Here is a 26,484-nt window from a genome sequence, read left to right as displayed (position 1 = left end):
TTTTTTTTTTGGTGAGGGGAGAGGTGCCCATTTATGCTGCACCTCCAGAACACAGGCAAAAGCACAAGCAAAGGTGGGGCTGTGAGATGGATGTGGTGGGCAGGCGAGTGCTTCTTTGTTTCAGGGAAAGAGCTGAGGGTCTTGGCATGAAAATTAATGGAAATAACGTCACAGCCTTCAGACTGAGAGTCAGGACATGGCATATTAGGATGTGGTGTGACAGCCAGGATTACTCAATGCTGATGTTGTTAAAATCTATCAGTCCCTCTTTAGATCATAAAAGCAGCAGCTGACTGCTCTTTTATAGCATTTGAAAATTTTTCTGAGGATTCATTGTTTGCTAAATCACTGAATATGTCACTCACAGGAATTCATGTTTAACAATTAAGAAGGAATTTTCRTAAGATTATTTATTTTTCTCTGCTTTTATAGGTGTGTATTGTATTTTTCTTATGTCATTGTGACAAAGGTGGCCAAATATATGAACAAGTGCATACAAAGGCTGTATTTCTAAAAGAGTCTGAGATGCTGCATTGACAGAGATGAGTTTTTATATTGACTTCACTTGAACAGTTACTTGCTCTCTGTTTTACATCTGTGTGAGCTTCTCCATGCTTGACTAGCCCAGTGTGTGCAAGTATATTAGTGATGCTATTTCCCAAATCCAGATTTCAAATTTTGTCACTTTTTCTGGTACACTTTCTGATATATGTGAACCTCTCATGATGACACCAGACACCATCACTTGCATTGTTGGATGCTAAAATGAAGCAGGAATTCTTTGGATTCGTTTTTTCTGCCCCTAGTTTTACTCACTCTATCAAATCCCAGTCAGTCACTGGATCACCTTGCTTGGAGGAAGGGTCATTGAGAAGAAGCACAAAAGAAAAGGAAGGCCAGCAAAGGTCAGCAGGAGTGAGAGCAATGGGGCRAGAACTGAACTGATGGACCTGGAATGTAAAGGATGGGGAATAGCACAGAGACAGGTTCTGGCCAACAGAACAAAAGCAACCAAAAGAAGAAAAGCACTCAGGCCTAATTTCATGTCCTAGCCCCAGCTGGAGCAAAAGAGGGCACTCCTAAAAGACTAATTCTCTCTGGGTAAAGTGAGAACAGGCGTGATCCTCCCTGCTTTAAAGGCTTGAGCTCACTCTTCCACTTAATTCTTCCTCATGAGCACATCAAAAGTGAGTAATTTAGCAAAACACGGGTGAGGCCAGAGCAGGCAGACAGCATTAGGGGGGTGCTCTGACAGAGCACGGGTGGGTGAAACAGCCAACACCARCAATGGCAGGTCCACAAGGGCAGTGAGTGGCATCCTGCCAAGTGCTTGTCTGAGGTCCTGGACACCTTTTCCCTGGCTCCCAGGATGCTCTGGTTGAAGGGCCACAACAGCCTTCTAAGAGACTCCTGGTGCTTATTCACAAAATATCACCAAATCATACTATGGAACAATAACCTGGACATAGACAGGTCCTGCTTCAGCTTTAATCACTTTTTCTTAAAAGAATCCCAGCAGGATTGGAGATGTTGAGCTTTCCAGCTTTCAAAGAGATATACACAAGTGCTAAGAAAGCAGAAAACCAAAAGGAAGGGGATAGAGTGCAACAGGAAAAAAAAGAGCCAGAAATGCTTTTGTGAAACTTTTGAATCGTGYTTCCATAAAAGGCAGCAGATCCTAACGTAGGGTGATTTTCACGCTGTAAAGAAAAAAAATAATTTAAAACCTAGGCAGCCTGACTTATTTAGAAAGATCTGAGGAGTAATAAAAAAGCCTGTGAGCAAATGTGCGTGCGTGTGTGTGCACACGGTTTCTTTAACAGCTGCATGGAACAACCTGTTTTAAATAAGAACAAAGGTGAACAAAGCCAGTTGTCAGTGCAGCTCACCAAATGAAGTTTTTTAATGTGCATGACGTATGCCATATAAAATGTATTGCCTGAGATGTAACAGCACAGAGTCCAACTTCAAGTGTTTTTCTCAGGCTTTTCCTACAAAGTCATGTTTCAAGAATTTACTGCATTTATCTTCATTATTTATTTYTCTCCAAAAGGCCCAATGGATCAGMTTGTTCACTATATCTTCAACAGCAAATTAAAATCAGCCTCTTCCATCTCTCAATATTCAAAATTTTCTTGTTCTATCAAGATGCCACTGAATCAATTTGTTGCACTCAGAGCAGACAACTGGCTAAGTAGAAAGTGGAGATCAGGCTTGACTTACCAAATGAGTTTGACTTAACCAAGAAAAGAAAAACAAAATAATGATGGAAGATTTTCACTSCTTTGAAGCTTTTATGAACAAAAAATAAAAAATTCTGGCAAGCACMCAGTGTACCTTTTCATGTATGTAAGTAAACACAAATTTAGGAAAAGTTTTCCTTTGCACAAGCAGAAAAATTTAGGCTTTTTCTAACATRTTTGAGAACTTGGAGAGCATTGCAAGCTCTCTGCCTACACTATAAATGTTACATGTGTTTCTGCACTGAAGGTAAAGAGGCAACTGAGAGTAGGGCAGTCTGTTGGAAAGGTTACAAAGCTCTGTTTACAGAGAATTTTATAATCRGGCAATAATTTGTTACAAGTCTCTAAGATCCACAAGAGGAATCTAATGCTGTGCATAGTTTGGGGAATTTTTAAAGAGAGCAGCTTATCAAAAAAATGTGTAGTCCATTAGCACATCATTAAATTTTTAAACCAATTCCATCTTTTGCTTCCCAGTTACTCTCCTCTATAGCAGACAATTGTGCCAGATGCAAAATATTGTTTCTGACTTTCAGAGATGAGCTGAAATTTGGGATTCCTATCTATTTCCTCTCCTGCTTTTATTTCTTGCTGTTTTTCTTATCTGGTCTCACAATGTTGCAAGAGCTGCTTTACTCAGGAATGTGTTTCTGGGACTATTTCTTCCCAATGAAAGCGTGAACAAAAGAATTCATGAGCAAGTTAGATTTTCCCAGCCTTTGATGTGACTTGAAGTACTCTTGAGAAATAACAACACATGGAATACCTTTATGTTTTTATAGAGATACACAATGTGATTTTTTTGAGAAGTAAAAGAGAAGTTGCAAATATTAAAGGCCCATTTGACCTCAGCTGTGACATCCTACCTGATATCCCCTACAGCTCTGGTGCTGGCCCAGTGACAGCCACTGCAGTAGTTGAAATGGTGATGGAGATACCTTAATTGTGAAGTCTCATGGTGGTACAGACATACCTCAACTYGTGCAGGTGTGCAGGCTCACCCCTACCACACTGCCCTTTCTCCAACATCCTCTTGACATCCCTGAGCTTTCATCTCAGAGCTGAGACCATGAAAACACAGATRAGGGAAGATGTGCCATTTGCAGATCCAGCCTGGCCCAAGCATGGCAACATGGACAAAAGAACTGCCAGAGCTGATACGAGAGGACACCTAGGAGGGYTGTTGAGGTCAGAAATGGAGTGCACAGTGAAGAGAACCTGAGACTGAGCTGTGCAATGAGCTCAAAGGCCAGAGGCAGCTGGGATGGGRTGTGTGAGCAGATCCCCTCCTGCCGAGCCAGCAGCGCCCATGGAGCAGAGCCTTGCTTTCGGCTGCTGATCACAGCCAAACCCATCTGTCAGCAGATAGTTTTGAAACTTGCTTGCAAAGTGCTCTGTGCCTTTCTAGTATCAATCTGCCTCGAGGCTGACACCCTGCTATTGCTATAAATTATTTTGTTAACTTAGAATGCAGACTTTTATGCAGACAATATAAAGGACCTAAACTTTTCTGGCGATCTCCTAAAGTGCCCATATAGAGCCACATCATTAAATTTCAGTGGTCAATATCTWAGTGTTTGCCACTTCGTATGCAATTTCCTCTTTTTAAACAATATTTAGCTCGACTGAACAATTGTTGGGATTGCAAAGAACACAGTAAGTAAAGTAAGCAGAACATTTGCCTGCTCAATGCATGTGATCATTTCTAACTGCATAATCAAACACATTTTGTACAGAAACCTTTCCTCTGACACTGAAAAATAGAAAAAATAGCAAGATGCGTCAATTTTGCCCACAGGAAGCAACAATCTCTCTGTAGGACCCCAACTTCRTATTTTGGAATGTATTTAGTAAATGAGATAGAGGAATATGAAACGGGAGGGACCGATTAAGGCTAGTATAGATTTCCCTGGAAAATGTGACTCTACTGCTGTGTTTGTGTGACGGATTTCCCACATGGTRGTATTATGTGAAGATAATTTACATGATTGTGAATGTTTTTCACTCTAAGAATGGTTCTCATTTTGGGGAGCATGTTGGATCTGGTCTCAGATGTACAGGAGTCTGGAGCATCAATTCCTTTGCAGAGAGAGATGGGATTGTGATCCACCACCCATCCCGCAGCACTCTGAAACCCACATCCTATGCACCCCAGAGCAGGCATCCCAAGCAAAACCTTGGTTCCTCTGTGCTTCTACCTCCCACCCAGAAATTAATAATTCTGTTCTCAGCAGCCTGAAGAGGGTGAGGTAAATAAAGCCTTGAATAAAGAGCGTAAAATCACTCTAAGCACCTGCTTTTCAAATGAGCTCTGTCCAGCCTGTGTGCTGAATGAGGGTYCTAAGGAAAAATAATGAAAGAACATGAAATTAGACTGTTTCTCAAGAATGTAAACCCACATTGGTCCGTTTTCAGTGGATAATAATATTTGACATGATACTCTTTCAGTTTTTGTCAATTTAAAGCATCTTAGGAAAAGCGGAAGGGGAATGGGAAGGGAAAGAGGAAAACAAAAGCAAAAGAGAAAGGGAAGAATTTTTCCTAGCTCCCCTTGTAAAGACGGAAACAGTGACTGTGACCACTTCAGGGAACCATTAAGGAAATAGAAGGAATCCCAAAATTCTTTTGTTGTTTTGCGAACAAAAGAYGTGGTTTAGGACTTCTTTAAAGCAGGGAGCTAGCAGAATGGTGCTTTTCAGACCTCACCAGACTCAGTTAGGCTTGCTACTATGCATGGATTTTCAAAAACAAACACGCCCGTATACTAAATCCCCAGGGGATTTTCTTCAKGTATTCATGCCTTTATCAGCCGATCTTAAGATCAGCCAGCGCGCACCAACAGTAGTGTGCCACTTCAAACACCGGGAAGACAAGACGAAAGCAACAGGAACTTTAGTTGAGCCAGAGGAATGAATCGGCAGCTGGGACTGGGAATCRCCGCTTCGTGCATCCCAGTCCACTTAAGCAAAAGCAACTCTCAGGGGTTCTCTGCGATCAAATGATTATTTGTTAATCTTTCACCTATGAACGGTACCGATAAAGTGCCCGGCGGGGCTGTCAGTAACAGATCCCCGGAGGGCTGTGGCAGAGGGAAACGCTGGCAGCAGCGAGCAGAGGCTCAGCCGGACCCTCGGCGGGGCTGTCAGTAACACATCCCTGCAGGGCCGGGGCASAGGGAAGCGCTGGCAGCAGCGAGCAGAGGCTCAGCCGGACCCTCGGCGGGGCTGTCAGTAACACATCCCTGCAGAACCGGGGCAGAGGGAAGCGCTGGCAGCAGCGAGCAGAGGCTCAGCCGGACCCTCGGCGGGGCTGCCCCGGCTCCACCCCCGCCCGCCCGCCCGGGGAGCGCCGAGCGCGGGGCGCAGCCTCACCTGGCAGCGCCGAGCCGGGCCCCGGCATCGCCCGCCTGCATTGCTGTTGTGGTTGCTTAAAAATACAGAGAAAGGTCTAGTTTYAAGGTAAGATAATGATTTTTTTTCTTTAAATGCAGTTTTAATTTGAGCGGCGCTAATTGCTGGGTACATGCGCAATTGGCTGTTTGTTGAGCGCGGGCGGAGGGAGCGGGGCTGGAGCGGAGTGCGGGGGATGCTCGGCGGCCCCGGATCCGGGACTGGACGGGGCAGGACAGCGCTGAGGGACCGGGCCGGCTCCGGGCTGGGGCAGCGTTGGGCTGGAGCCTTGGAAGGTGCACCTGGTGGGGCTGCGCTGTGCGGATTCCCGTCCTTCCCGAGGGGTCACGGAAGGATAACCGCARCCCAGAGACAGGTTCGGTTTGGCAGTTCTCATCTCTCAGCCGAGTGCTGCTTCGCCTTCACTCTCCGATGCTGTGTGCCTGCTTCCTGTGCATCCCCCTTCCCCTCCTTTGAATTATTGTGGGTACCTTTACTGGGGCGCTCTGTCCGTTGTGAGACTGTTTTGTAGTCTGAAAGGATGTCGGTCGGGTTTTGTTCKTTAAGATCTTTGTTGTTTTTCTTACGTGAACAGTGTGCTGGAAAGGTGGGGTGTCACTGAATCTAATAAGYGCTCTTAATCCAAAATACTACCTTTAGTCACTGTTCAGTTGGAGTAAGTAAGACACATTCAACACAAATGAACTATTTCAGCCAACTGGATTTTAATTTTTGCAAAATCARTGTTAGAAACAGAAGATAAACTGTTATAGATTGCAAGCAATGTGTCCTCCTAAGGAAGAAAACATTTTCTTTACTTTCAGTATATTTTGGAAACTATAATGTAGTTTAGCAGTAGCAAGAATAATAATTTGCTTGTTATATAGTTAGATACAACCACTTTTCAAAAGTTCATTCAGCAGTGAATAACATGCACTTTTTTACACTTTAGGTTTGTATAGTACGTAGCCACAAAAAAAATTAGGTTTACTAGAACCAGTAACTTTCTTTTAAACAAGTTTGTATTTGTTTTCAAGCTGACCCTGTGATAAACTAAACAATTTGGAAAATTCTGTAGTAAGGACATTCAAACATTTTTCTATTCCTTACCTTCAAAATGTAATGGATAGAAAGGAGAAGGTAACACAGAAGTGTTTTATTCTTTTTCTTGCCACGGGATCTGATCTCGTTTATSTATTTCTTCTCCCAGTTGAGATGAATATATGGGAAGTCATGAAGCTGGTGATTTGAAAGTCTGACCTAATTGCCTAATTTAAGTCTTAGACCAAATGGTTTTGTTTCCTAGAGAACCTGGCCATGTTTTGGCTCTCTTTAGCTGAAGTTGTAAGTACGCAGAACTAGCAAAATTCARCCTTTGGGGATCTCAGCCTGGCCCCAAACACAGAAGCACTGAGAAATAATCCTGACATGTGGAGAATTTCCCAGTGGCTGTAGAAATAATCTTCAAAATCAGCTGTTGTACATTAAACAGAAAAAAAAAAAAAAAGAAATTCCTTTATTAAGTTAAAGCACTTCTTGCTGGTTTGCATTGTCCTGGGATTCCAGACTCCCAATCCCTTAATGGGCAGCAGCTTTCTGGCTACCACTAGGAAATTGTCCAGTCTTTCTAACTCTCCACATACAGTCGAAAACTTTAGGTTTAAAGTGGAAAGATGAGTTTGCAAAAGCATTTGCTTTCCAGTGGAAATTCCCTTGGGATTGCTCTGTGAGTGGCACAGGAATGCTGTTGGCCCCTCAGGAGGAAGCAGCCTTCATCAGCCGTCAGTCAGCGCATCCTCAGAGTCCTCATTAATGTACTTGCCTTAACCCCCACTTACTGGCCATCCACGAAATAGGACAGAAGTCATTACATCCCACAGAAACAGGCTTTTTTGGAATGTAAATAGCAAAATAAGGTGCTGCAGGAGCGGGTAAGTCACATGGCTTTGTGCTGGAGCAGCAGCAAGGAACTCTGCAGATCTCCAGGCTGTGTATGAACTCAATTAATAAGATCCTCTTAGAGACCTTACCTGCTTCCCTCCTTTTTATCCTTTCTTGTAAATGCTGTTCCTCCTGCTGCCAGTTTTGATAGCAGGAGAAATAGCTCTCCACCTCTCCAGATTGCTCTCCACATTAGCTCCTCCTGTGAGTGCTTCATTTAACAGTGGGAAACACCTTGGGAAGCTTGGCTTGCTTTGTTTGCAGAGCAGGGGGCTAAAAGAGGCCGACACAGCTGAAATGTGGTGCTGAAATACTGAGTGTATGCAAACCATGGGAGCAGGCTGTGGCCCTTTAGGGTAGTCTCTGGCTTGCCTTGCCTTCCCAGGGTTTCCTTGCGTAGGTGAGCGCCCATTTCTGTGCTACAGGTAGGAAAGGCTGTGTGAGTACTTGTGATGTTTTTTCCTCTTAATGGAAATACAAACAGAAAGGGAGATACACGCGCCGGTATAGTTTTAAATAAACGTTTGAGGTGCTAGTCACTTTTGCATGCTCTATTTTAAACACTGAAGTGAGGGGAGCCGTGATATAAGAAATGAAGCCACATCTCTGGAGGGGATAGACTTGTAGCTATCAGCAGTCCCATTGCACTTCTGTTGGAGGAAGGAAGGGAAAGTAGAAAGACTTTGTGCAGTGAAACACTTCAGCACCAAACCTAAAGGAAGGATGAGAGGGAGGGCCTGGTTACTGCCCATCCACTCCTAGATTCCTCCTTGCTGGCTGCTTCCAACACASCATTCATGAAAGGTGTTAAAACTAATTCCATAGGCTGGAGGTATCAAACTGTTGGATTGTCAGTGCTTTGGCTGTATCTAATGTTTYGTTATGAAAGGTTGTGTTTTGTTTCGGTTTTGACCCTGAACGCAGGTGCTTTCAGCCTCTTGACAATCCAGGGTCAGCAGTTGCTCTGGCTAACACATTGAGCATACAGGTGCTCGGAATCTGAGGGTTTTTTTTAGTGTTGTATAGGAGCTCGTTTTACTTAGCAAACATTAGCAGCAGCAGTCAGATGAGAASCCTGATAGCAAATCGGCTGTGAGGGTCAAGAGGGGAGAACCTCACCTTACAATCCTACTGAAATTCCAGTTTAACCACTGAGGTATGAAGGTTTTACAGAGATGAAAAAGCGAGCTTAAACTCAGTTTTATTTTTTGGTGTTTAGCACGAACAATGAAAAGGTGTAGATTTTTAAATTACTTCGGCAACTATCACACAGATTTGTGTGCTGCTTTCCCACCCATCCCTCTCCCACAGAACTAGATTTTAGAAGCAGTTCCCCTAGACGTGAGGAAACAGAAATATCGTCAGGTAGTTATCGTCAGTCTCTGAAAGTTGTCCTGTCATGTCTAAGACACACAGTTTGCCTGTGTTAAAACTGAGGCAGAATCAAGTGCTGCATGTTGCTTTATTTTCCCAGAGGGGCCAAGCCAGTTATTCCCCACTGCTAGCGCTCCTGCGAGGCGGTGACAGGGCTAACATGCTTTCTTCTCTTGTTCAGCCTCATGTCTGGATTTTTTTTGTCTTAGTTTGACCGATATTTGTGGTTTTCTCAGTGTCTTTCTCAGCAGTATTTCCCAATAGACTCTCAGGTGGAGCCACGTGTGGCCGGTGCAGTGTTTTGCGYTCTGCTGAGCAGCCTGGCTGGCGTGTACTGCCTGGAGCAACTGCTGGGTGAAAACCACATGTGCACGCCTAGGAATTACAAATCATGGGCAGTTTCCTAAGCGTCTCTAGGCTTTTGCATGTCAAGATTAAAAAAAAAAATGCTGTCTTTTGGGGTTTAGTAATTTATAAATTACTAAATTAAATTAAAATTTAAAATTTTCTTGTGGGACAAGGGAGGTTGGAAGCATTCTCCTGTATTTGTGACTTTGGAAGATGGGTCATTCARAGCACCATCAGGTTAGGCTACACTGTTCTGTTGTGGCAAATAATATTTTGTGGAAGGGTACGAACTATTCCTTTTCAAATGTAGCCTGGGGGAGATGAGGAAGAGTTCTTGGCTGAAACATTTGTATGAGGCAGTGTGATAGAGCAGCCAGGGAATATATTGCATGCTAATAAAGTTCCTTCTTCAGTGTGAAAAGTGCATGCTTTGTGAGTGACAGTGGGTCTTTTCTTACCTTTTGACRTTCTAACTTGACCCATAATGAGGCATCCACCAGCATGCCTTTTCAGTCCTTTCCAAAGAGCTGCCACAACTAAAGAGATTTTTTTTGAGAATAATCTGTGACCCAGCAAGTTTGGCTGCAAGGTTTGTTTGTTTTTCTCTCTCCCCCTGGTTCCTACTATTCTCTTACTCCCACATCCTATCAGACTCTTGTTTTCAAAAGCATTCTTCAGCCTTCTCCTTCCCCTACCTACTGCATCCTGTGTTCTGCTTTCTGACTTCCTTTGCTTTTCCTATAGCTTTTCTTTCCAGTTCCTTTTGGTTCTGGTCCCCAGGGAGCAAGGAGTGAAACATTAACAGTTGCTGAGTGCCGAGTTAATCTGGCTGTTGTTAGGAGTGTAGAGTTCAGGTGAGGGCTCCCAGTGACATCCTTTGTGTATGGACATTGTGCCCCGGGGCCCTTGGCACCACTTCATTGCTGGGGTAGCAGAGAGGAATGTAAATCTGTGCTCCATCAGCTAACATCCACGCTAAAGTCCAGCGTTTAAGATGAAAGTACTGACAAAAATTGATCTTTGCTAAGACATGCATGTTCCAGTTATTGYAAGTTAATTACCAGGTATTAATTATTCTGCTATTACCACTTGGATGTGCGGCTCAGTTATTAAAAGGAAGCTGAAAAGCTTTGGACTTAGGGTAGGCAAAGCAAGTGGATTTGAATAATCATCTGTCTTTATAGAGGATATGGGAATTGTAGGTGCTGTGAGAGTGGTTTGGGAAAAAAGATTATTTCACAGTAATTTCAGCGTGCACACCTGTTTCTTTCTAAGTCAGACTGCTGCTTTTACAATAAAGATTTTTAGATTGGTCAGGGATACATCCCTGTGTTATCTGTACCTCTCTGTCAGTTGAGGATCACCATCCTCATAAATCCGTGCTTAGAACATGTGCAGAAACTTCCTGTGTTGATGTCAATATATCCTGAACATAAATCACAGGTATAAAATAGTTACAGTATTCCACATTGCATGGGTAAGACTGGGTAATGTATGTCTTTATTATCTTTCTGAGGATACACTTAATTTGTATTTTGTGAGCTTTAATCTTGTCTGAAAATACAGCTTTAGAGACCATACAGAGAAGAGCATTTTCTAGATGTGGTTTGCTGTAGCCAAAGGTTTGGTTAGGCAGATCCTTGTGGTTCACAACATCTACTAAATGGAAATGTGTCTGGAAGAAGAAACCTTTTAACATAATAGTCACTGTGCTGGCAAATTTATCTTCCAGCTAATTTCATGTGCCTGTGATGCCCAGATGGTTATCAGTTGTGTGCTAATGTAATCTTCTGTCCTGTTGGTTTATTTGTAGCCAGGATTGGTCCATTTATGTGTGGCTGCATATGGTAATTAGTTTAAATATTTAATCTTATTTTACACATTTTTCTGCATGCAAGACATAAAGAGGAATCCACCTTGTAAAACAAGTTTGGCATTAATGGATTAATAAGTAGATAATATCTGTCCTGTCGGGATATTACATGTTTTAATCAATATCATCCTAACAGAGAAATAAAAGCAAGGAAATGAAAACCTGATGTATTTGTTGTCTATACCTGCATAAAATTTCACCGTGTTTCAGATTTCTAGATGATTTTATGTATTTTTCATTTAATTTTTGTAATTCAAAATACTTTGTTTGGGAATATAACTACAGTAGGTAGTTATTTCTTGAAGACTGCCATTAGTGAGAAAAAGAAGCTAAACCAAAGGTGATCTTAAAAATAGATAAATGCACACATAGGCAAATATATATATATATATATGTTAGTCTAACACAACTCTTCTATCTTGTTTCAGGTTGAAGAAACTTCTTGAGCAGGAGAAAATCTATCAAGCTCGGAAGGAGAAGGAACAYACAAAGAGAATCAATAAACTAAGAGAAGAACTAGTCAAGCTCAAATCATTTGCACTCATGCTGGTGGATGAAAGACAAATGCATATTGAACAACTTGGTCAACAAAGCCAGAAAATACAGGACTTAACCCAAAAACTAAAGGAAGAAGAAGAAAAGCTTAAAATTATTAGTGCAAAAACAAAAGAAGATGGACAAAAACTGATGAAGTTAGAGGCAGAACTTGAGCACAAAACATCATCATTTTCTCAAGAGCATGAGGAGATGACTGCTAAACTGGCTAATCAAGAGTCACATAATAGACAGCTAAGGCTCAAGCTAGTGGGGTTGACTCGCAGAATAGAGGAGCTAGAAGAAACTAACAAAAATCTTCAAAAAGCTGAGGAGGAACTTCAAGAACTAAGAGATAAAATAGCAAAAGGGGAATGTGGGAACTCTAGCTTAATGGCAGAAGTGGAAAACCTCCGCAAGCGTGTGCTTGAAATGGAGGGGAAGGATGAAGAGATCACAAAAACTGAATCCCAGTGCAAAGAGCTGAAAAATAAACTGCAAGAGGAAGAGCACCATAGCAAAGAGCTGAAACTTGAAGTGGAAAAACTGCAGAAAAGAATGTCAGAATTAGAGAAGCTGGAAGAGGCTTTCAGTAAAAGTAAGTCGGAATGTACTCAGCTACACTTAAACTTGGAGAAAGAAAAAAATTTGACTAAAGATTTGATAAATGAGTTAGAAGCGGTGAAGACTCGAGTGAAAGACCTTGAGACATCAGAAAGCAAGTTGGAAAAGGCTGAAATAAGCTTAAAAGATGACCTTACAAAGCTGAAGTCGTTCACTGTAATGTTGGTTGATGAGCGAAAAAATATGATGGAGAAAATAAAACAGGAGGAAAAAAAGGTTGAGGGACTAAACAAGAATTTTAAAGTTGAACAAGGGAAAGTTATGGATGTAACAGAGAAACTGATAGATGAAAGTAAGAAATTTTTGAAACTGAAATCTGAAATGGAGGAAAAGGTGTCTAGTTTGACAAAGGAAAGGGATGAATTAATTGGCAAACTGAGAAGTGAAGAAGAAAAATCCTCTGAATTAAGCTGTAGAGTTGACCTGTTAAAGAAAAGAATTGATGGTATGGAGGAAGTAGAAAGAGAAATTACAAGAGGTCGAACCAGGAAAGGAGCAGAGCATGGTTGTCATGAGGACAACAAGATTAAGGAACTTACCATTGAAATTGAAAGACTGAAAAAACGTCTCAAACAATTGGAAGTGGTTGAAGGAGATTTGATGAAGACTGAAGATGAGTATGATCAGCTAGAGCAGAAATTTAGGACCGAGCAGGATAAAGCTAATTTTCTTTCTCAACAGCTGGAAGAGATGAAACTCCAAATTGCCAAAACCAAAGCAATAGAAAAAGGTGAAGTGGTGAGCCAGGAGGCAGAGCTGAGGCACAGGTTTCGTCTGGAAGAGGCCAAAAGCAGAGATTTGAAAGCAGAAGTTCAAGCACTTAAGGAAAAAATCCATGAGCTCATGAACAAAGAAGACCAGCTTTCTCAGCTCCAGGTGGATTACTCAGTTCTGCAGCAAAGGTTTATGGAAGAGGAAAACAAAAACAAGAGCATGGGGCAGGAAGTTTTGAACCTGACGAGAGAGCTGGAGCTGTCAAAGCGTTACAGCCGCGCTCTGAGGCCCAGCATGAACGGGCGGAGAATGGTCGATGTTCCTGTGACATCCACTGGTGTCCAGACAGATGCTCTAAGCAATGAAGCAGCAGAAGAAGAAACTCCAGCAGTGTTTATAAGGAAATCCTTCCAGGAGGAGAATCATATCATGAGCAATCTGCGACAAGTAGGTCTGAAAAAGCCCATTGAGCGTTCTTCGGTGCTTGAGAGATATCCTCCAGCTGCAAATGAGCTTGCTATGAGGAAATCTTGGATACCATGGATGAAAAAGAGGGAAGCTGGGGCTCAGGCAACTCCTGATAAAGGAGCCCGAACCCACAGTAGTCCAGCACATCCTGGGGAGGTTGTCCTGTCACCAAAGCAGGGTCAACCGCTTCATATTCGSGTGACACCAGACCATGAGAACAGTACAGCAACTTTGGAGATAACAAGTCCATCCGCRGAGGAATTCTTTTCAAGTACCACCGTCATTCCGACTCTGGGAAATCAGAAGCCGCGAATAACCATCATTCCCTCTCCAAATGTTATGCCACAAAAAGGAAAAGGCAGTGAAAGTCCCATGGGCCCAGATCGTTCCATGTCTCCTGTCACTATAACAACRTTCTCCAGGGAAAAGTCCCCAGAGGGAGGGAGAGCACCCTTTGCCGACAGACCCGCATCGCCAATTCAGATCATGACGGTATCGACATCTGCAGCACCAGCAGAAATCTCCGTCTCTCCGCAGTCACAGGACATGACCATGGGAAGGGCCGTCTTCAAAGTCACGCCAGAAAAGCAAACCGTCCCGACTCCGATCCGCAAGTACAATGCCAACGCCAACATTATCACAACAGAAGACAATAAAATCCACATCCACTTGGGTTCCCAGTTCAAACGTTCTCCCAGCGCCGCGCCTGACGGAGCGAGCCCCGTGATAACGGTCCGGCCGGTGAACATCGCGGCAGAGAAGGAGGTTGTCACCGGCACCGTCCTTCGATCGCCTCGCAACAACCTGTCCCCGCGACCYGCAGCCAGCAAGGTGACAAGTACCATCACCATCACACCTGTTACAACATCTTCCACCCGAGGAACACAATCAGTGGTAAGCAGCRTAGGTTCATGGTGTGGTCTTCATGGCAAGGAGAAGGACAAACTGTAGGTCAGGTTTGATGCATCCGTAGGAAAAATGGGTGGGGTGAGGAAAAACTCTGGTCTTCCACATTTGTTCAAGACACGACCTTAATTATAAAATCAGAATTTGCTCAATTCTTGTATTTTTGTACCTGTATTGGAAGCTGGTGTACTTTTGGTACTACATCCCAAAGCAGTTCCCTTCCAGAGGAAGTCCCTTCAAAGTTATTTTCATAATGGCAACCTGGTATAATTGCAAGTGAGAGACAGGACAAAGAATGATGGGGATGACAGAGCAGGAAGCTATTTTTATTTTTGATGATTGCAATTTGTGACTTTTGAAAATGCCCCTCTGTTTTTTTGGCCCAGGTCTTTAGACTCTACTCATGTAGGCTGGTGTTTCTTTGATACAATTCCGTGATCCCAAAATAATTCAGTTATTATATGCTGTATCACTGAACTCCAAAGGAATAAATAAGCAGACATGTTATCATTGCTTACAGCTCCAAGCCTCTTCAGCCAGTGAATAGTAGAGCTCTTTCTGTTCCTCTGAACTTCTTTTAAGTATTGTATTACAGTTGTGCTTTCTGTAAAATATTTTTTTTGTTTCTGTCTGAGCTTCTATGATGGTACCTCAGCTTCTTTTTCTTACTGAAAGACTTCTCACTTCTGTGTTTAACCATTGTGGGCAGTATTTATTGAAAGTCCTCCCCCAATTTATTATTGGACATATGTTTTTATTACTTTAGAAAATAATTTAACTGAAACAGAAAACCAGCAGTATTGTACTAGTCCAAAAACTTAGCTAGACAAGAGTCTGCAACAGATGCTTAGGGGAAGATTATTTTGAGTGGAAAACACACAGTAATGTTTCCCTCAGCGTCTGTTCCCAGTTTTTGGCAATAGGTGGRTGTTTCTCTCTGTAGCCACATCTTTGTCTTTAATAGACCATGGCAGAGTTTTTTTCTATTTATTCTTTTAATTCCTTTTGAACTCATTTACTCTGTTGTTTCCACAACATCMGGGGGCAGTGAATTCAGTTGTGGACTTTGGGAAAAGCTCTTTTGTTTGATACCTTTTATGCAATACCTTCATTGGTTGCAGCCTTTTTCTTGTATCGTGACAAATACTGAATACTCATCCCCTGTTCAGTTGTCTGTGTGGCTCCAGCATCTGCAGACCCCTACAACACGCCTCTTGTGCCATCTCTTTCCAAGCTGAAATGTCCAAATGTATTTAAAATACACTTTCACCCTTTTGGAGAAAAGCAGCCATTCCCTTTAAGGCTGAATTAAGAAAACCTGCATTCATCATACAGGTTTGTTTGGGACTGCACATGAGCTCACTCTCTCCCCCTGTGTATATAATGTATTGTAGGTACTTTACAGTATTTCCCTACATATTAGGGACAACTGTTCATTTTTTAAAGTCTTGAATTAATTAATTTACAAACTCCTTTGTCTCTCAGAAGCTTGGAAAAGTGTTTTTTTAAACTTTTCTTTTTAACTAGATGTCTGTCTCTACTGTGATGATGCACTGACCCGTGGCAGACAAAACTTTTTTGTTTTGTTTTTTTTTTTCTGGCTAAAAACTGGCTTCTTTCTTCACTTTATCCTCCCTGATTTAGAATGTAAGGAAAATAGTTCAACCATAAGATTTACTTTATCTTATGCTTCCCTTTGTTTATTAATGTCCCTAGCTGAGCAGGCAACTTCGAACAAGCTCAAATGTGCCTTTTCCTCCTCAGCCTCCTGGAAAAATAAAAAGTGTATTCACCATCTGTTTTGCAAATGACAGCTTTACAAAAGCACTTCATTGCCCCAGTCAGAAAAACCAAGCTGTGATCATTTGCTCAGCAACCCTAGACAAAACCAACAGATAAAATTTTGAGGGTTTGAGTTAACAAAATYGAACAAGATGAACTGATACACAGCTGCTTTCTTAGCTCACTGGTTTTAATTTTTGTCTTAACTCTCCTCACACAAGATGCTTTGTGCAATGTATTAATGCCTTTTCCATGGCAGCCTATGGATTTGGCTAGTTCCCATGGAAACAGAAAAAATGGTGTTTAGTCCTCAACTTGATTAGAGTCAAACTCACTCCCAGGAAAATACTTGGACTATCCTAGCAGACCAAGGATATGATTTTTTTGCAGATGGACCAAAGAGACCAGAGGATATGGAGATCAAAACGAGCCTGGTTATTAGTCTTGCCTTAGCACATGGGCCCAAATTTCTGTTCCCAGGACAGTTCATATAGTTTTCAGGAAAAATCCCACAAAATTAACCCAAGTATTCTTTGTGAAAAAACCCAAAACAGTGCTACCTATATTGTATTTTTTGATTTAGGCCTTACATAATTTATATTTATTTGTAGGATTGGTGGTGAGTGTAGCATTCCTTCTTTGGCTACCAGGATGGGTGTCAGTCACTTAATCCCTGTTCTCCCCACCTCCTACAAGCCTGGCATTGAGTGCCAGCTGTTTATGCTGCCAGGGTACACAGTTACTCCAGTGCCATGCAAATCTGCAGGGAGCAGAGGGAATCCCGGCTGCAGCAGAGCCAGCACAGTGGCACAGCACCAACCATGCAGAGCATCCCGTGACCCAGGCAGGAGGGCCYGGCTGATGAGTGTTTATGCAGCTTTAAGTCACTTGGTTTGAGATGAACTTCTAAATGTAGCTCTCTGTAGGTGTCCCATGCATGCTCTGCGTGCTGCCAGAGCTCCCAGAGGTGCAGGGGGCAGCTCCTTGGCCAGGCAGAGCTGTGTGGTGCTGGCTGTGTGCCTGTGGCAGCTGAGATGTGCCTGAGGCTGGGAGGGGTAACAGACCCTGGACCTTTCTGCTGACGGGACAGCAGATGGCACGAGATGCCTCAGTGTGGGCAACTGAGTCAGTTTGACGTCATCTGTCCCCATGTGAGCACTGAGGTCTGTGTCTGGCTCTGTTTTGCTTGCGGGTGATCCAGCTGAGACGTGGCTAGCTTCTGTGGGAGCTGAATTGCCCCCGGCTCCACTGACTATATTGACAAGATCTCAGGTCCCACCTTCTCAGGATTCAGTTATCACACTTTTTTTTAGTGTCATTTTCAGTGCTGTCGAGTAGTCTATGTACCTACCAGCTGCTTTATCAGAAGTTTTAGGTCTCGTTGGGTCCACTCTTCTGTGTACCAGCCCTGTGCACATTGCTTGAGTAGCCCAGGGCATCTCAAATTGCACAAGGTGTCTGTTGGTCATTGAACTGAACCATTTCTCCCCAGGGCAAGCTGGGGCCTGATCTGATTGAGAACAAATGCTCTAAAAAGCATCTTCGTAATGAAAATATTCCAGAAGTCAGTGTATGCATGAAAGCATTCTCTGTGTGTCAGTAAAATGCATGAAGCAGGATCTGTTATAAACTACTCAAACGTGCTACATGTTCTRTACGTTCAGTTTGCTTTCCTTCCTTTAATGGGACTGTCCAASCTTACTGCAGCTAATAAACCTGTTAATAAACCTGTGACTGCAGTGAGAGCTGATTATGACCACACCACAGCAGCTGCATGTGTCCATCTCACTCTCAGTAATGTCTTGAATAACCTCACCCGGCTCCTTGTGCTGTTCCAGCACCAGATCCAGCTTGTGTCACCCCACATCCCATGGAGCCACATCTCAGGCACTCCGTGCCCTCTGTGTTTGGGTTGGTTTTTGGTTGGAGCCACATTCCTGGATCAACCAGAAAATGTCAGCCTACAGCCAAACAGGGCTGGAAGGAATGGCCTGAGTTCTTGGAGGAAATGACAGAGAGACGGCCATAGTGTGGGTTCTCTGCCACAGATGCTACAGCGCGGACTGGGTGTGTTCTCTGCTTGCCACCCCTTGCCATGCCCAAGGGGACAGCCGGCTGGGGAGGCACCTTTGTGCCATCTCACTTGACAAACACAAAATGCTTTTGCAGCTGCCTGGGAAGCAGGCATTAGCTTCCATGTGATCAACASAGTTAGTATGCTGGGATGAAGGCAACTAAGAAATTTAAAGCAAGTTAGAGTTCTTTTCAAAGTGCTTTTGAGTGATTTAGGCTTGAAATGAGTAACTTGAAAGCGCCCAAATCCTTAGTTAATAATTTACATGTGAATAAAGCTGAAGAAATGCCTGAGATTCCAGCTACTCCATTAGATTGCCTCATGTTTACACACTGTGGAACTCTTTCAGGGAGTAAAAGATGTTTGTCATTTGGGTTCCCTGGGATGTTGACATATTTTGCAAGGCTGATGGAATGCATTTGCATGTTTTGCCCTACAGAATTGTATGGGCCTAACTTGTTTTGACATCTACATGTGAGTTCCATATTAGCCTTTAGACTGCTATTGTAAATGTTGCTTTTAGGTATTGAAAATGGCTTCCTTCCTGTCAGGCAGACAGCATTCAAGTTTTCCAATTGTGATTTTTTTTGAGTGTACACATGGGGTTTTGAACTGTTCTCAGAAGATTAAGGAATGGTTTTCCTTTGCATGCTCAGGATGCAGACAGAAAGCTCTGATGCCACTGGCTGAAAAACATTTGAGAGAGAAAAATGCTCCTTTGTCAAGCATTTCTAAGTAAATGTACAAATGCATGTTGCAGCTGTGACATGATCCCCCAGTTCATTCTTTATTCATACTTTTAGTTTACTTTTAGTCTATTTCAGCAGTTTAGTTTTACTTTACTTACATGTCATAAGATGCAGAGTTTAGTAATTTAGTAGGTACCCCTAGCTAGGATTCCAGAATCTTAAGAAAATTGTTCTCTTTKGAGAGATAAAAGTCTTCATCCATAMYCTGAACAGAAATGTCAGTCACATATGAAATTCAGCCGAGACACTGATGTTGTCACCATTATGACTTGTGTCTGCATTGCACGCTGCAGGAGATAAAGCCCATTCTTTCAGAATTGTCATGTTTATAAGTATTTTCTTTAAGTCATGGTTCATATGGGTGGGATAGCTCCAGTTTTGACCTTGAAGTGTACATATATCATCTGGCCAACAGACAGAAAGTAGCAGTGGGCCCTCTTGAGTCTTTTTATCCTCTCTGAGTAGTCCTTGTGCATTTACACAAGGAGATGCAGTTGCTTAAGCGTATGTGCTGATTGCAGTTTCAAACCTATGGGATAACTTTGGCCTGGCCTCCAGGTGGGGCTCCAGAAGGGCTCAGGAGCTGTGTTGGGTCTGCCAGCCCCAAGCCAACCACTTAGGCTGTTGTTTTTTTTTTTTTTTTAATTCTGAAGTACTCAAAGTTAGGATAAGTGTGCTCGCTAGGCTGTTGTCCAGGGCAGAAGACTGGCAGAGATGGTAAAATGACCATGTCCACACTGCTTTGAGGTATCCCTGGAAATCTGGGTTAGCGGCTTCACCCTCACCAGCTTCTCAAGTTGTTAGRGCTTGGAGGGGGAGAGCCCTTTCCCATATCCCTCCTGCCACAGCCACAGGAAAAGGAAATCCAGATCTTTTCTCCGTGTCTTTCTCTCCCAGCCCCCTGCTCTTCCCAGGGCAGAAATAAGTGGGCCAAGCCATGACCTCAGCATACTTTGAGAAGTAAAATTCAATTTTATTTATAATGCTGAGCAATCATGCTCAAGCTCCTAAAATGTGGCAGTTATCCTGGGTTCAGCGTTAGCCTCATGTGACTGTGCTGTTCTGWTGATCTGTGCTAGTGTCTGTACAAGATGTAAATACTGTACCTGCCTGACAGCCCAGCCAGTATTGCCCTGTGTTGTCCTGTAGAATGGGTGTTTTGTACAAATTCCCATCCTGACAACATCTTGATTCAAAAGACTGGCCCTCAGCACTGGGAATCTCRTTTAATCTGACTGTACCTTTGGCCCTGCTCTAGCAGTATGTGCTGTGGCCGGATTCCMAAAGTGAATGTTAATTTCCTAATAGGTATGATTTGGGATATTGGTGTTTGAGAGGTGAATTAAGAACCAAAGTATAAGAGGAGTATGTATGAGAAGAAGTCTTTAATTCACTGCATTTTTCTTTGTCTCTTTGTTTTGCAGACAGGACAGGATGGGTCATCCCCGAGACCTACACCCACCCGCATTCCTGTGTCAAAAGGTATGAAAGCAGGAAAGCCAGTAGTGGCAGCCCCAGGAGCAGGAAATGTGACAAAATTCGAGCCTCGTGCCGAGACTCAGTCTATGAAAATAGAACTGAAGAAGTCTTCAGCCAGCAGCTCTGCCTCCCTGGGCGGGGGTCAGGGCTGATGGCGGTGGCTCAGGGGGTACGTTCTGCAGGTTTTGCTGCTACCATGGAAGTCAGCTCCCCTGCCTGTGTAGTTGCTCACGTTTGCCTGTACTAACGAAGTCCTGCAGCTGTCACTTAACAAATTAATGTGTGTGCACTGACTACTTAAATAACAAAATCCTGTTGTTTTCCTACTCAAGTTTAAAAAAAACCAAACMAAACAACAGTCAAAAAGGCAGTTTTATGCCAGGAAGATTTTCAGTCTAGCAAGTGAGAATGGGGCAACTGCACTAGGAATTYGTAATGATAGATTTGATCACTTTTTAGTAGATCAAAGAAAGTTTGGTCACTTTTACTAGATTGTCTGCCACCTTTAACGGATCACTTTCCACCTTTGCTGCTGCATGGGCTACTTTCCTTCCTGCCTTGATCACACTGAAATGCCACATGGCCTAGGGAAGCAATGCCAGAAGACAGCACACTTGAGGTCCTATTTTAATGAAAGGAAGTACCTCAGGTGTGGGAGGCAAAGAGAGAGAGGATGGGCACYGTGTGACCAGCCCTCTCTAGGAGCYTCCCTTCAAAATCMCATTTCTCAGGGGTGAGCTGCTTTTTCAAGATAGTTACTAAATTCAGGGGTATAGGAATGTTGCACAGCTTAATTGTTCCAGGGAGGGTTAACCCCTGTAGACAGTACTTAGAGCCAGGTCCCCGACTTACACACACACATTGGGACACTGCCAGCTCAGGGCTCAGATAAAGGCTCATGAGCCAGAAGGTGTTTAGTCTTCAGCAAAAGCTTGAGAAACACTATCTGGCAAGAATCAACACAGTCCATTTGTGCCTGCTCCAAAGACCACTGGAAGCTATGAAGCAACTCATTCCATTGACCTGACTAGGTATTCAGTTTCCCTGGTTGGGGTCTTATATTTAAACTTTAGTTGCCAAGCATCCTTATGTCTTAGAGGGGAAGTCAGYACAGACTGCTGGTAGTGGGAATTGCTATCTAAAGGCACACCTCCGGTTCAGACAGTGACAGAGAGAGGGTTTGGTAAGGAAGTTACTTCCAGTTTTCAGTTGTTTAAAATACTTTGCCATGAATGCAAACCACCTTGCAATACCATGATGATTTTTTGTTTTTACTTCTCTCTTTGCGATTTCCTTGTTTGTATGTTTGCATTTTTAAGCATGTTTGCAGGAATTGTTCCAGCATGGAAATAGTGTGGATACTGATGATTGTTATGATTGTTTGTTTAATAACAGTAAGTTATTAAATTACATTTCCATTAAGCGATCAATTTCCACAGAAGAAAGTCACAACCAAAAGGAATGAAGCTGAGCAGACCAATAAATGATGGGTTTAAGGTTGTGTAATGGTTCAACCACCTCAGCAAGCTGTGAAGGGCCCAGTGGTTAAAATAGCATTCAGAAAGCAAGGTGGGAAGACCACAAATAAATTACAAATAAAATACACTGAAAGAAAAATGCATCCGTGATTGAAATATGAAATTTGGCCTGGAAGAAGATATTTGATGGAAGAATCTGTCACAGAAGGTCAACAAAATTATGTTCAGTCCGAGCAATATTTAATGTTCAGTCTGCTTTGCATTGCTTTCCAATTTCAGATCCAGATGTGACAATTATCCCATTGTAAAGCTGGYATTTTATTATTCCCATGAAAGGCATTTTTTTCTTTGCCACATCAAAAAAAGAAGTAGGTTTTGTTTTTTCACATGTGTAGCACCTAAAATACCTGTTAATTTCAAGATTCTGATTTCTATGACATCCAAAATCTGATTAGTATTAGCAGCATATTTCATAGGTCCTATTACCAGTACTTCAGATGAGACTTGGAAAATTGAGTTAGCAAGCAGTGTGAGTTACTATGTCAGAAATACATCAGATCCTCTCAAGTAACTTACCACTTACAAGCCTCAATATGTCGATAAATTGTTGCTGAGATCTTACTGTTCTTACTGTAACAAAGACTTTTAAACAGATATTTAAATAAAAAGAAAGGGTTTATATCTGGCTATTCACTCTAAATACTATTATTGAAGGAAGTTGCAAGGTAAAAATGGTTGTTTAAATAATATTGCAAACATGATGCCCAATCTTATGTGGCTTGATCCCCAAGGTGATATTGCTTAGTTTTCCTGTCAAAGAAACTTAGTTCCTTAGTTAAATGTTGCCATACTCAAATGTTCTATGTGTGCCTCTGGTTGAAAATTTTGGTTTTRTTTGAGAAGGTAATTCACCTGAAAAAACAAGCTAGCCTCAGAGTAGCTGAAATCTAAGGCATACAAACTGGCACAACTGGGGTCAGAACTGCTGGCACAGGCTGGGATTTGCTCATGTAGAGTCAGTAGGAYTTGATAGGACAGACTTGAGAAATTCCAGGTCAGATGTAGGGTCCTGTTATTTTTCTGCAGGGGCTACACAACAGAAAGGGACTTCTGCTTAGCAGCAGAAGCCTGAGGAGTTGGAATCAGGCAGCTGGTTAAACTGTTWGCTAAAAATTGTTTATTGTTAGTATTTAGTTACACTCATAAATTTTGACATCTGTTTTAATTGACCTAATGTTCTTGTTTCCTAAAAGTAGAAGGGTAAGATGAAGAAAAAAGAAAGCTTATAGTTCAGAAGCCTTAAAAGTTCAAGCATAACTATCTGTTTTACATTAAAATTTCCTCTGAATCTGAAGACAATTATGTTTAGTGACTACAGTAAGATTCTCCATTCAGTAGGTYAGCTCCAGAAGGCAATTTAAACAACCAAATCTAAAGACAGTTGCTTAGCCCAGAGCTTAGCCCTGAAGATCTTGATGTTCTTCCACARCCCTTTTCTAGTCAGTGTGTCTGTTATGACTTAACTGTAGTGCTACAGCCTCTAACCTCAGTGAGATCCATAATGCAGGTATTCTTGTATTTGCTCCAAGGCTTTTAAGTCAAGGTACAATTTCATGGTCACTTGAAGTCAGGATGTAACTCCACCTTGGACTGAAAAGCTGTAGTCCTGTCTTTGTCACCTCAAAGCTAAGAAGGGACTCACTGACTGTGTGGTTGTCCTTTGAGCTGGCACCACTGTTTGAACTTAACGGGGGAACTGCTCTGAACTAAAAGGAATCTGGCAAAAAGCATAAAGGTTGGCTTTAGCATAACTTAGTGCCAGACTTGCAGGCCAGAAAAAGAAAGAAGGCAGGCATAAGAAACCAGTTGGTGTTTTAAAGTGACTGTACGATCATGAATGCCTCCTAGTAGATCAAATACCACACAAATGGAGGGGTAGTGCTGCTTATTTTCAAAAGCTTTTGACTGAAAACTTTTTTCAAAGGTAGGAGACAGGTTCCTCTTCTCAACAGTATCTGAGGAGACTCAAACCCACATCAGCTGCAGGCAAGTTCACCAGTGGCACTGACAGACAGCCAATGGGAAGAAGGTGGCATTCTCATTCCCTCCTGGAAAGGCTCTGCCGTTCTGCATGGAATGCTTCAGTATTCACTGAGCAGGAACAAGAGCATGGTTGAGGGGTCAGGATATTGAATTAGAAGGGAGSCCCCCCTCTGCAGATTTGTGTCCAGGTTCCAAAGGCTGCCTTTGAGCCTGGCCTTTTTGAAAAGAAGGCTTGTAAGATGAAGTGTCTGTGTTCATCCATCCCTCCATCTTTCCTTCCCTAATGGGTAACAYTGAACATACCAACCAATTTCTGCCAAACCTGACAAAGCAATAGGGATRTCCAGAATATGAAGTTTTTCTAGTTCAATGAAAAGGATGGCAGAGAAGGGGAGTAAGACCTTAGCAGTGCCTCAGTCTGTGGAAGAGTAGAGCATGAGCTCACCTTCATACAGCATCAAAGAATGAACAGAAGAGAGTGATGTCAGAAATAGCACAAGGAAAAGCTTTGTTAAGACCTCAGATTTTTACTAGGCACCAAAGAATCAAACTCTTGACACACCAATCCATAGGAAAATAGCAGAGATTTATTTATAGGGCTTTTGTGTACTCTGCATTATTGGATTATAAAGCAGAAACCAAGTCTTCCTAAGTGATCATCTGGAATCACTCATCTTCATGCTTACTTTCTCTTACCTTTTTTCTCAGTCATTTTGTTGGAGTTTTTTGTTTTTGGTTTTTTTTGTAATAAAATGGAACAGTTTCAGTAGCAACATAATTCACTCAGGATCATGATAGTTAGAATGCTTTGTCAGGAAGTAGTGACTGAGAACCAATCTTTGTAGTTATATTCAGTGTCARCTTGAGAGAAGGCCATATAAGCACTTGTGATAACTCAAGCCCAGYATTGGGAGCATATGGCTTAGGACCAGCAGTAAGATGCAGAGGGGGAAGATAAGGGAAATTCCAGCCCATTCCTGAGCAGCACACAAGGACTGAGAAGGTGCCCCCTCATTTCTCCAGGTGATCTCTCTGATTTTAAATCTAGTCCCTAATAAGTTTCCTASTGTCTTCCCTAAGTTAGATCCCATCACCAGAATCATTGCTACATATGGGTATCGCTAATGTAGTCACTAGTAGATCARTACATTTGAAAAAGAAGGAACACAGAGCTTTAACCATAATGCCTGGGGGGGATTTCTCTCTGATTAGTAATTGTGCTAAGCAAATGGTAGATGAAAAATAAGAGATTCTGATGTAATTTGCCCACCTTTTTTCCTTTTGTGACATCCGTTACTGTGATTTTTGAAAAATCACTTTGTGACTGTTCTTTATGCCCACAGAGTACGCATGTTACTGTATTTAAACCCCAAACCACTTACAGCACACAGTAATTACCACCATGTGAGTAATCTCTAAGGCCATATTAATACATTGATTTGTGCCAACAGGATGCCAAGTCATATGTCACTGCCTGAAATACACTGCACATTCTAAAATATGCTCAATATTTACATGAATATTTAGTAATTCTGATCAGATATGGAAGAGCTTGTCTTTAAATAGMGTAAGCTACTGTCCTGCTGGGATTCAGGTACTTGGCATAAGCTGCAACAGTCAGRACAATTTTCAGACCAATTATGTGTTCCCATCACACATCAGTGGCYAATTTCATTGAGTTGCTTTGAAACACGTAGTTTGCTGGCAGGAGTTTCTGTGAGATCATCTTTTGAACTTGTTTTCATCTAGGGGAATGGTTTTCTCCCCTGCGTCAGTGTGAGTTATCCTCTTTCCCTTAGTTTTTCCTGAGCTCTCTCAGGCAAAACTATATGCAATTTTTCTCATTATAGATATTAACTTCACTTYGAATCTTCCTCCTTACATATTGCTCTTACCGTGGCTTTTTTTTGTTTGTTTGTTTTTTGTTAAAATGCAGCCAGGGTTAACTACTGTCAGGTGCAGAGCTATTAGCTCTGAGAGTCAGGTATGAAACACTCAGGTGTGAATTGTTCTCCAAACAAAAAAAAAAAAACTCTCCTTGGGATTTTAAAAATAGAAATACTGATGTATGGTTCTCTTGTGTTGCTTGGGTGTGTGTTGTCTGTGGTACATTCAYTTTTGTATTATCTGGTGTTATATGTTTGTATATATTGTAAGGAAAAATCAAACTTTGTATGTTAAAATGTCAGTTGATGTGCTTCATTGTATGAACTGGTATCCTGGTGTGTTTCCTGGAGAAGTTCTGCTTTACATCCGTAGGACTGAAAGCAGAACTAGCTGTTTTACATTAATGTAATTTTCTTTTTCTGTCATTAAAATAAATTGTTTTAAGTGAATATGTAGTTCCTTGAAATACTCCCATCTAGAACCCAAGAAAAATTTATTTAATCATATCCTTCAAATATAATCATAGTTCTACACAGTGTGGCCCAGAAGAACTCTGACAAAATCTACCCTACTCTAAT

General features: G+C 42.2%; 1 protein-coding gene across 3 annotated transcripts in view; it reads left to right on the top strand.

The window, feature by feature from the left end:
* FILIP1 (filamin A interacting protein 1) overlaps positions 1–26,484 on the top strand; it is a 99,529-nt gene that overhangs the window by 70,684 nt on the left and 2,361 nt on the right. The window contains exons 5-6 of one of the 3 annotated variants that reach the window (XM_057369226.1): positions 11,597–14,402; positions 20,444–20,501. In XM_057369226.1, the coding sequence (XP_057225209.1) occupies positions 11,597–14,402; positions 20,444–20,501 (2,864 nt within the window). Of the gene's footprint in view, positions 1–11,596; positions 14,403–20,443; positions 21,714–26,484 lie in introns of those variants that run through there. The other 2 variants (XM_057369217.1, XM_057369208.1) reach the window with 2 other exon arrangements.

The sequence above is a fragment of the Malurus melanocephalus genome, unplaced genomic scaffold (genome assembly GCF_030028575.1).
Source record: "Malurus melanocephalus ecotype Western Australia unplaced genomic scaffold, MMel_1.1 scaffold_4, whole genome shotgun sequence".
Taxonomy (NCBI): domain Eukaryota; kingdom Metazoa; phylum Chordata; class Aves; order Passeriformes; family Maluridae; genus Malurus; species Malurus melanocephalus.
This window is presented reverse-complemented; position numbering and strand designations above follow the sequence as displayed.